General features: G+C 58.8%; 1 protein-coding gene across 1 annotated transcript in view; it reads right to left on the bottom strand.

The window, feature by feature from the left end:
- SNTA1 (syntrophin, alpha 1) overlaps positions 1–10,974 on the bottom strand; it is a 24,774-nt gene that overhangs the window by 942 nt on the left and 12,858 nt on the right. Inside the window, exons 2-5 of the mRNA XM_010584096.1 lie at positions 8,333–8,518; positions 888–1,086; positions 589–796; positions 390–520 (exon numbers count right to left, since the gene is read on the bottom strand). Coding sequence (XP_010582398.1) covers positions 390–520; positions 589–796; positions 888–1,086; positions 8,333–8,518 — 724 coding nt within the window. The remainder of the gene's footprint in view (positions 1–389; positions 521–588; positions 797–887; positions 1,087–8,332; positions 8,519–10,974) is intronic.

Below are 10,974 nucleotides of genomic sequence, written 5' to 3'. Positions count from 1 at the left end.
GACGCCACCCCCCGGGGCTTTGGCATCATCCCCGGGGCTCTGCCCTCACCCCCAGCCCCCATCACCGCTCTGGGGCTCTGCCACTACCCGTGGGGCTCTGCTCTCACCCCCAGCCCCTGCCACCACCCCCAGCCCTGCCACTGCACCACCCTGGGGCTCTGCCCTGACCCCCTGCCCCCAGTCCCTGCCACCACCCCGGGGCTCTGTCCCGACTGCCAGCCCCTGCCACCACCCCCAGTCACTGCCACCACCCCCGGGGCTCTGCCACCACCCCCAGGGCTCTGTCCCGACTGCCAGCCCCTGCCACCACCCCCAGCCCCTGCCCCCGGACACTGCCACCGCCCCAGCCCCTGCGCAGGGCAGGAGGGCGCTGGGTCGGTGGCCCCTACCTGGTGGCAATGAGGGGGTAGCTGTGCGCAGGCTTGCCCAGGGCGTCACGGCTCTGCGGCAGGCTGCCGTACAGCAGCAGCTCCTTCTCAGTGAGGACGGCCAAGAGGTTCCTGGTGCCGGCGCTGGGGAGCTGCAAGGGGACTGGGTCAGGGCCACCGGCAGCGCGGTGGCACGGGGTGGCGAGGGGCATGGGGGTACCTGCTCGGTCAGCCAGCCCACGTGCTTGACGTCCCGTCCAGCCACCGTGCCGGCACCTGCCAGCTGGGCTCGCAGCTCCTCCTTCACCCGCGGCAGCAGCGCGCCCGCGTTGGCCTGGATGGCGCTGAGCCACGACTGTGCCGTGGCCTCGTCCTTCGCCCGCAGGAAGAGGGCAACGCGCCCGTCCGCCGAGCACACCTCCAGGTACCTGCAGGGACACGGCCCCGCTGGGTCCCCGCCGGCCCTCGGTGCTCCGGGGCACCGTGCTGGCATCGCCACCCCCGGCACCATGCCCTGACCTGTGCTCCGGGTCGGCGGGGAGGCACTTGCGGGACACGTAGCACATCTTCAGAGGCACGGTCCTGCCCTCCCGGAGCTCCCGAGTGGGTAGGAGGGGTGATGACCGCTTCTGCAGGGTGGCAGGCGAGGGGTCCCAGCTGACTGTTGCCCCCGTGGAGGAGTTCTTGAAGTAGGGCGAGATCTCCTTCATGTACTTCACTGAAAGAGAGGCAGCACCCAGTTGAGGGCATGGCACCGGCCAGCACAGCCCCATCCTGCCCACCAGCACCCATCTGCCCTGCTGATACTCCTCACACCCTCCCTGCATCAGAGCCGGTGCCGCCTCCATTACCTCCCCAGAGCTGGTACCCTTGGGTGCTGCAGGTCCTCTGCCCTGCACCCCTGTGGGTGTGGGGAGGGGATGGCACTGGTGGGTGAGGTTGTGCCAGAGGGTGACATGACACCTAAGATCCTCTCAGTGCCTCTGCCCCACCATCCCAGCTCGGGGAGCCCTCCAGGAGGGATAAAAATGGCCTTTTCCTGCTTTTTTCTTTCCTTTAACCCAGATCAGTTCACAGATCCAAGTCTGATCGGGTCCTCAGGGCAGCACAGGGAGGCAGGGGGCGGGGAATGGGCAGGAGTCCCAGGCCAAAATTACACAGTCCAAACTGTGCTGGTACAGCCGGTCCCGCCGCCAACTGGGAGCAACAGCTCTCAAATACCATGGCTTGGCCCCAGGAAAAGCCTCGAACTGCATGCTCACAGCTCGCACAGCCCTGCCCCGTGAGTTATAAACCAGAGACAAGAAATCAGCTTTCAGTCCCCGGCAAGTCTGACTCTGGAGCCAGAGCCCTCAGAGCTGCACCAGGACAGCAGCCGGCTTCCGAGGTTTAGGGGAAGGGGGAGATGAAAGTCACCGCCAATTGATGGGGCCCCATAGCTACATCCTGAAAATTAGGTCTGCAGCACAGGCCAAAAAGCTTTGGCTGAGCAGGGGGGGATGCCAGCCAATGGTCCTGCCCTGGGATCAGCTGGTGGCTCTAGGGAAGGGCTTCCCTTTGGTCGCCCTTGGGGAAAACACCATGGGACAGACACGTGCCTGCTGCCACGTCCCCAGCCATCACTGCTGGTTCCATGCCAGGTCCAAGTCAGCAGTGTGGGTGGCAGGAGGGGGGACACGAGCTTGGCTTTGCAGCCGACTCTTGTAGGTGGCTGGTTGGTGGACCAGCTCCATCGCTGCAGCAAAGCCAAAGCAGCCTGATTTTGTGCCAAAAAAAAGCCCTCTTCCCACCAGGAGAGAGTCTGCACACAAAGCCTACCACCCCCATCCTTCACCTGCCCACCACCCCCCATCTTCCCCTTCATTCCTATCCCAGCGAGCCCCCAGAACCTCTAAATCCTGAAACTGCGGCACGAGCTACGGTGGGGCATGGCAGGGAGGCAGAGCCCCGCTGCATGCCCCGCTCTGCCCGGCCCCAGCGGGATGCAGCTATAAATGGCTGTGATGCTGCAGCAGCCCATGGGTCGGGTTACCCCGCGGTGGCCCCGGGGCCAAGGAGGCAGCATGGGGCCACCAGCCTCGTGCCCTATGCCTCCCATTATAAATAGCCGCCGTGTTCCCACAGGCATTTGAGCCACGTTGGATTTTACCCCAAGTCATTAATCTTGGCAGCGGGGACCTGCCATTATCCCGGTGCCTGGGAACTAATTGGAGTTCAGAAAGATACCATTCAGCCGTTGAAACCCGAGCAGCATCCCCGCGCCAGCCGGTGGCTCCCTGGACACGCGGAGGACGTCACCAGCATTAGCTGTGCGATGGTGGGGTCACGTCCTGACAGAGCCATGGAGGAGAGAAGCACTGCCCAGCCCAGGACAGGGCATGGAGAATTAGGCAATGGCCAGCTGTGTGTCTGGCACGTGGCTTTAAGGAGGATTTAAGGCTGGTCACAAAGCACCGATGTGTTCCTGCAGTACAGAGGGGTCCCAAGCCAGGACAGGGAGCTAGTACGAGTTGGAGGCTGCAGTGCTCCCCAGGGGGCTGTGCACCAGGGCCAGGCCACTGTCCCATGGGAGCTGCTGTCTCCTCTGGTGACCCCAACATGGGCTTTATAGCGGGTTGACTTACACTTCTGCCAGTCCCATCACTGCAGCAGGATCACCTGGTATTGAATGGATTCATTAATTACCTCCATCTCATTAAAGCCAACAACTCAGACCATGTTATGCATCATCTCTGCTACTGATAACTGTAATGATTGAATTTTATTTTTTTTCTAATTAACATCTTGCAGTGCTGGGGCTCCCAGGCTGGCTGCCCTCTCCTTCTTAGCCAGCACCCTCCAAAAATCACTCAGCAGAAACACTGCCTCACTGCTGTTGACTTAAAGCCACCTTCAGCAGGCAAACAGCCCTCTCGGTGGCTGCTGGGCTCATCCACGTGGCCCCCAAAGCCATGCAGGCTCTCTGTTCCCCCAGGGAGACAGCCTGTCCCACTGATCCTCTCCAGGATGGAGAGGGGACAAATAGGACCTTTAACTGCTCAGGGATTTGCACTAAGTAACACTTCATTTTAGGTTTTGGGGAACAGCAAAAGTCTCTGGGGAGGCCACATGTAAGCAGCTGCTTGTGGCCACCCATGCCTGGACAGTCCCTCTGCAAAGGGGTTACAGCACAGGGGCTCCCAAGCCCACAGCATCGTCAGAGCATCGTATGTACCCCGAACCCTGCAGCGAGCTGTGTCGAGGACATGTTTAACCAAAGGCCCTAGGTCTACCCTGCTCTTCTGTCTGTGTTGCAGTTGGTTTTTTTTCTCCTCAGCGCTCCAGAAAGGGGCAAAACCATCAAAATTCCTTGGTTTTACTTCTTGGGTAACAGATTCTCCCCCTCTACCAGTCCATCCCTCCTAAGGATGGAGAACAAGCCCAAACCAAACACTCCTGTACCCTTGATCCCAAGTCACCACAACCTGCCCCACACACATGCCCATGGCTCAGCACCGCCTGAAGCCAAGCTCCTGACCCCCTAGAGCTTCACCGAGGAGCCACAAACTTTCCTCCAGCCAGGAAAACAGCCCCAGCCACAGGGATACCCAGCAGCAGGCTCAAAGCCCCCACCCACCACTTGGGCCACCAGCCAGGTGCTGGCACGCTCTGCTTCAGCCCGGAGATCACGGCATGGATTCAACACAAAGAGGTTTAAGACTGCATTGTCAGTCAGGGGTAAGATGAGTTGTGCTGTTTCCCTTGCCAAGAGCTTTCCAGCAGCATCTACACAGCACGGCAAGTCAAAAAGGTCCGACTGTACTGGTGGCCATCACATCAGGAAGGCTTCCAGATTGGTCCTGGAGATCCAGCACTGTCCCTAAGGAGTTGCTAAGCCCATGTCCAGCTGGTCCCTCTCTGCCTCAGGAACAACAGTGCAAAATGAACATGTTAAATCGGGGGGGGGAGGGTGTCAGCTAACGCACCTCCCAAAGAGACACCCTGAAACTACCTCTAAACTTCAAGGTGACGCTGTGATTTTCTTCCAAAACACTCAATGCAGGGGCTGCCACAGCCACCCCATCCAGCATCCCACCCAGGGACTGTCCCCTGACCCCAGCTTGGAGCACAAACAAGGCAGCAACTGCTGGTCCCAGCTGCCTCAACTCAAGTCCTTCTACCCCAGGGAGGAAGACTCCAAGGGACGCTGCAGGATGGAGGTGCCACCACTGTCCCTCCTGCCCTGGGACCCTGTCCTAGTACTCAGTGCCACATGTCACACCCCTGCTCTTTGCTAAATATTCCCCTGTGCTGCATGGCCAGCTGTGACCCATGGGCTGAGTGATCCTAGGGAGATCATGGGACAACTCTCCCTGTTTCCACAGGAGAAGAAATGTTCCCAGAAAACTCCCCAGGGAAAGCAAAGCTTCAGGGCAGCAAGGTGTGGAGGAGGCAGGAGGATGTGGACTCTCACTGTCTCTCTGCATCAACTCCAGGGCAGGTCCAAAGCCTCCATTTCTGCTTGGGTTTGTTACCATGCCTAAAGCACAAGAGTACATGCAGCGCTGCCGAGGGCAAAGCCTGGCTGCTCAGACCCCGAGGACCGTCACATCTGCCAGAAGATATTCACTTTGGTGTCCCACAAAGAGCTGAAGGCCACCTCAGGGCTTTCTCTCCTGAAGCCTTTCTGAGGCCCAAAGGGCAGCAGTGATGGGGAACTGCACAAATCTCAGCTGCCACCACCTGCCTCCACTCAAAACACGCTTCCACCCTGCATTGTGTGTTATTTACCCCAGGGTCACCTAAATTTTGTGGGTATTTCACATTTCACACCACACACATCTCCACCCTCTCCGACTGCCTGGGCTTCCCACGGTTAGGGCAATCAGCCCATCAGAGCTGGGCATCCCCAATGCCGTGCCCTCCCGGCACCCCTTAACTTTTCTGAATTTCAAGCTTCCAGGCCGTTACTTGGCCAAGCGAGTCCTGGAGAGCTGCGACAGCCCCAGGAGCAACCCTGCAGCCAACAAGCCCGAGGCTGCCACGGAGGTGAGATGCCCACAGCTGCCCCAGCTCCTCCTCCCCACTGCTTCCAGTTCTCTCCCCGTGCCACTAAGGCACAGGGGCCTTGCAAGAAAACCACTCCTGGCACCAAAGCCTTTCCCAGGGCAGCTGGAAGGATGTTTATCAGTCTTTCCCCTGCGGTGGAAGGTCTCTGGATACCAAGCAATGCCAAAAAAACCCCCAAAAACAAAAAAACAAGAGAAAAATTAAGGTAAGGGAGAGCAACTCTCCCCAAAATAACAATGTAATATAAATACAGTCAAACTCCTCCTGCAAATATCAAGAGAGTAGTTTGGCACATCCAAAAAAAAACTTGGCAGGACACACTGAGAGGTATCTGCGTGTCCTCATGCCCGGCCAGCAACGACACCCAGGAGCCAGAAGCCAAGCTGAGCAGCCCAGGCTAAGACCTGGCACGTGGAGCCACTGCTGATATTCAAATTAAAATGCATCGCCTCCCAGCTCTGCCACTTTGGAGAGTCTCACTCCAGCTCACTGCCCTGTGAGGTGGTGCAAGCTCTCCCAGTTTTGTTACCTGCTGCAACACTGCTTGCAAACTACCTTAAAAACTCCTAAAACCAGGAATGAATGCAGCCAGGAGGAGCAAGGCAGCAAACAGACACTGGCCATGCCAAATTACTCAGCTTTGGTACTTCAGAAACCATAAGGGAAGTCGGAGTCACACCTGGCAGCACGCAAGGACCAGAAAGTGCCTAATTGATGTTAAGGTGCTTTTCTCCAAGTTCTGGAGCGAGCCCAGGCTGTAGAAGGGAGCAGGCAAGGCCCCTGCTTTAACACCCTTTGGGCACTTTAGGGCCACCCTCTGCCCCCCAGCCCTGTCACCCCTCCCTGGGGCAGGGCACTTGGCCACCAGCTCCTGGAGAGCCATCGGGGTGGCAGGTATAAGGCAGGGGACGCCCCACTCCGAGGCAGGGCCACCACCTCCACAGGGCAGTGACAGCCTGACGGGGACCACACCGCAGTACCAGCCCTGCCATCCTCCACGGGCAGGCAAACCCAAAATGGGGAGGAGATGGAGATGCACTATGTTTATACCTCATGTCTGGGATCAGATGAGCAGCAGAGACCCCTGCCCCACTCCAGCTGCTGCCTGCAGCACCCCCAAGCAACACCACACTGCAGGAGCCCAAAGGCATCAGCTACACACTGAGCTCCCTCCAGTGTCAAGGTGGGAGCCAGCCCAGCCCCACTCTCCTCCCAAGGGCACCTGCTGGGAGTTTTAATTAATTAAGAAGCCCAGCAGGTCATACCTGAGCTCAGTGAGCCACAGCAAAGGCCCTGCCTGCAGCTGCCTCCTGGCAGCGCCTGGCTTCCCAGGGGGATGGAGGAGGAGGAGGAGGTGTTACAGGGAGAGAAGTTGTTCTTTACAGAGAGGGCAGCTCATCTCCACCTCCTGCAGAACCTCTAGCAGAAAGGAAACCCACGCCAAAGTAAAGGATGAAAAGAAAAAACAGAGAGAGGGTGGTCCAAGAACAGCAGCTACAGGGAGGAATTTCGCAGACTCCCAGAGAAAGAGGCTCTTGTGTTTCTCTTTGGTCAAAAAAAAAAAAAAACCCACCCCAACAACAACCCTATCTGCTCCCAGCAGCTGTGCAGAGCAGCACATTCCTCCGGCTGAACCGTGGTCCTGCGGCTCCCAGGAGAGGAGGAACCCACAGCAGAAAGGGCTGAGCGAAGCTAAAAATGAAAATCTGGAGCTGAGACAATCTGGGGAAGGCACGAGAAAGCAAGAGCCACGGCGGTCGCTGGCAGCAGAAGACACAGAGCTCTTCTTTGTCCAGGCAGAGCCCAGAGCACTGCCCCCAAATAAAACCTCCCTTTTGGATCTGCAGCCCTACAACCACACCGGGAAGGGTCTCTGGTGCCAAGACCCTCTCAGTCAGCCAGGGCGACCCAGGGAGCTAGTTGGTGGGGAGGGGAGGGGAAGGGTCCTGTCCCGAGGGACAAATCCTGGGTGCTCAGCCCTGCCCGGCCAAGCTGGCAGAGGGTGGGCAAGCACGGACAGACATGATGTGAAGGGTAACGGGAGAAGAATGGGGTCTCTCCCTCAGGGCTCCCACGGTCCCAAGCCACCAGCCCTCACCCACTCCCCAAGCGGGGTTCGGGGGGCTCCTGCAGTGTGCCAGCCCCCACGGGGTTGGGAGACACCAGGATCTGGCTGCCTGGTACCAAGAGGGAGCCCATTCCCAGGTGAGCAGCTCCAGTCTCCCCTGGGATGGTGAAAGCTGCATCCCTGGGATGTTTGTAGCCTCAGCTGCCAGATCTGGGGGAGCTGCAGTTGGGGTTCAGCTGCCAGGGATCTCCTGGAAGGCTGCTCCTGTGGCTGCACTCCTGAGCTGGCCCTGCCTGCACCCGGGAGCCTGCTCCTCCTGCCTGCCCAAAATCCTCCCCAGCAAAGCAAAAGGTGCTCAGCAAGGAGCGGGGTGCCAGCATACCCCCTCCCTGCTGGCATAAGCATGCAGAGCCACACCAGCCAAGGATGTGGGTTTAAATGCAAATCATGGGAAAAGCAGAAAAAGTTTTCTATTGCTCCAGAAACTGCAGACCTCAGGGTGATGCCATACAACGGAAGAGTTGCAAACCCCATACACCCATCCCACACCTCCCATCACTGCCTGCCCACGGTCCCACAGTGGGGAGATGAAGCCACTGGGCAGTGGGCAATGGCACACACATGTCTCTCCCTCTCTGGAGGGAGATAGGGAGATCCCAGCAGTTACCTCCAGCTCTCCAGATGAGCAGATAAACCAGTCTGCACATGTTTTCCATTTGAAAGAATATGCAAATGTGTATGCAGATGATGTGCCACCCCCCTGCTCCCACTACATCGCCAGGAAAAACAGGGATCAGCCCCTGGAAGCAGGAGGACCCTCGTACCTCCTCGCACCCTCGTTTCCTACCTTCCAAGACTACCTCCTTGCCCGTCTTCTTCAACGCCTGCACTGCCTCATCGTGCGTCGCCTCAGAAAGGTCGGTCCCGTTGACAGAGAGGATGGCGTCCCCCACGTACAGCGCCTCAGTCTGATCCGCCGCCAGCCCCTTAAATATCTTGGAGATCAAGATGGGCATTTTATTCTCTCGGCCACCTTGAAACAGAAGAGAAACAAAGCAGTTGTGGCTGTTGGAGCACACGGAGGAGCGGGTGGGGAGGGGGATGCTTGGGTACCAGCTGTCCTCAGCGAGGCCGAGCCCTTCTCCCAGCACTCAGCCGCACCGTGCCAGGACAGCCTGCTGCCCCATTTCCTCAGATGCCCACATCATGCCTGTAACAACCACAGTAGCCCAAATACAAGGCTTTAGAGCAGATGAAGATGATTGCTCCAAAACCACTCTGAATGGTCGCAGATTTCCTTACAGAGCGAACACGTAACCTGGCCATCTCCCCATCAATTTTGGCAGCAAAGCATGTCTTTATTTGCATTATTAATCGTGTGTGCTGAGCGACTATCCCAGCTCCAAGGACTTCATGATCTAAACTGATAAGACAGCTGAATGTTTTTGGAGAGGCAAAAGAGCCAGGGAGAAGTGAACCAATCTGGCTGTTTGCTCCTCTCTGCACAGTAGCCCTATTTACCTGCTGCTCCCCGTTCTCCACTCTAAAAGGATGCTATTCAAACCTCCCAGCGGCTTGAGGAGATCAATTTGCACGTTAACTTTTGAACCCGCAGGAAGATCTGAGCAGCATTGCTGCCTCCGTGCCAGGGAGCAGGGGTGCAGCAGCTACTGCCAAGGCCCAGCCCGGGCAGGAGCAGCCAGGGATCCAGGGATCAGCAGCCCTGGACATGCCCTACGCCCCAGGACGGCCTGTCCCAAGGAGCCTCCAAGAGATGATCTCTCATCCCGGAGGGAGATGTTGAGCCCAGCCTGTTGTCACCGCCTGCCCTGGGGCTGCTCCCAGCCAGTGCCACAGGCATTTCCTCACTGAGAGGCCTGCCAAGCCCCTCAGAGGGCTCTGGTTATCAGCTGTCAGAGGCCCCAGCGGGGGCTGCTCCGAGCCGCGGAGCCCGTCCTTACAGCAGCGGCTCCTCTCCCGGGCTGCCTGCACCGAGAGCCACTGCCAGGGCCAGGAGCCTCTGCCAACTCGGCTCTTGCAGGGCTCCCCGCCGTCCTGCCAGCCAGGGGAAGGCCAGCCCAGCAGCTACAGCACCCATCCCCTCGCCACATCCCAAGGCAGGACACCTCACTCGCACCCTGGTTTGCGGTGAAGCATCCCTGGGTGAAATGTGCCTGGCACACTTTTTAACCTGAAAGCATCAGCATCCCGGGCGAGGAGCGATGGCCTCCCCCCGCAGCGGCAGTGGCACGGCAGGGCTGTCCCACCGCCTGTAACAGCTCCTAGCTCCCATTTTACATGACAACTACTTGGTTTCATATACGTCACTGCAAAAATAAAGTTTTAACTGAACCAAGTGGTGTTTCTCCTTTCCTGGGAGAGCCACAGAGCTAGCAGTAACTTGGCAACCAAGGGGTCATTACGAAGGGGGCTTTATGCTTCCCAAAAAGAAGGGCTGGCAGGCTCAGGCACCCCACAGATACAGCCACCAGCACAATTTCGATGCAGTCCCAGCACCCAGACATCCACACCACAAAACCTCCCCACTTCCAGAGGGAGCCGGAGGCTGCAGCCACATCCCCTCCGAGCTGGGAGAAGCCACGTCAGGAGGCAAGAGTCCCTGTCCCTGGGGCTGCCGAGACCGCTGCCTGCCCTGCCCACACACGGAGATACGAACCCTCTCACCCACGCACCATGACAGCCCTTTGCCTGCCTGTTTGCTGCCGGTTTCAGTCTCCTTTCACGGAGTTTCCAACACGCTCAGAGCCGCGTGAAAACCAAAGGCAGGCAGAAACGCCACCCTTGCGCCAAGAAGTTTCCAGCCTGAAGTTCAGGCACGTCACCGAGGAGCGGGGCAGTTTAGGAAGGAAAACAGGGATTGTAACGGAGGCTTCCCGCTGCTCAGTTCTGCGGGAGCAGACATCTCTGAGCCTGAGTGCGTTGGTTTAACACCCCAGCTCTCCGTGCCTGGAAATCCCCAAGGGCTTTACAATCGCTTCCTTCGTTTTGCCGGCGGTTTAAAAGGGACATTTCTCAGCACAGGGGCACGGAGGGGACAAGGACGCACCGGCAGAGCCCTCCCGTTGGTCGCAAAAGGGCAGCGTTCATGTAACCGGGTACCCTGTGCACCCCACCTGCCTCACGAGACAGCACCCTGCCCTTGCGTGCGGAGGGGCAGTGGGACCCCCCTCCAGCTCCCAAACACCGGGGACACCCGCTCCGGCCGGGGAACGGCAGGCAGGGGCTACCCGGTCACTGCTGCGCCCCAAAGCAGTGGGCTGGGGATGTTCCGGGCCCCGTCTTTGCCACGCGTCCCCTTCCTCGTCCTGCGCAAGGGCTGGGTCAGGGCAGTGCCATGGGGCGTGAAGACCCCAACCCCGAGCCCAGCCCCTGCCCCAGCTCCGCTCCCCCCCGCAGGGTTTTCTTCCAAACGTGGGAGCGAGCTGCTGGAAGAGGCGGCAGCAACAGGTCCCGGTGCCCGGTGCCTCA

Source organism: Haliaeetus leucocephalus, unplaced genomic scaffold, assembly GCF_000737465.1.
Source record: "Haliaeetus leucocephalus isolate CR32 unplaced genomic scaffold, Haliaeetus_leucocephalus-4.0 Scaffold933, whole genome shotgun sequence".
NCBI classification, from domain to species: domain Eukaryota; kingdom Metazoa; phylum Chordata; class Aves; order Accipitriformes; family Accipitridae; genus Haliaeetus; species Haliaeetus leucocephalus.
Note: the sequence above shows the minus strand (reverse complement) of the source record. Positions and strands in the feature narration are given on the sequence as shown.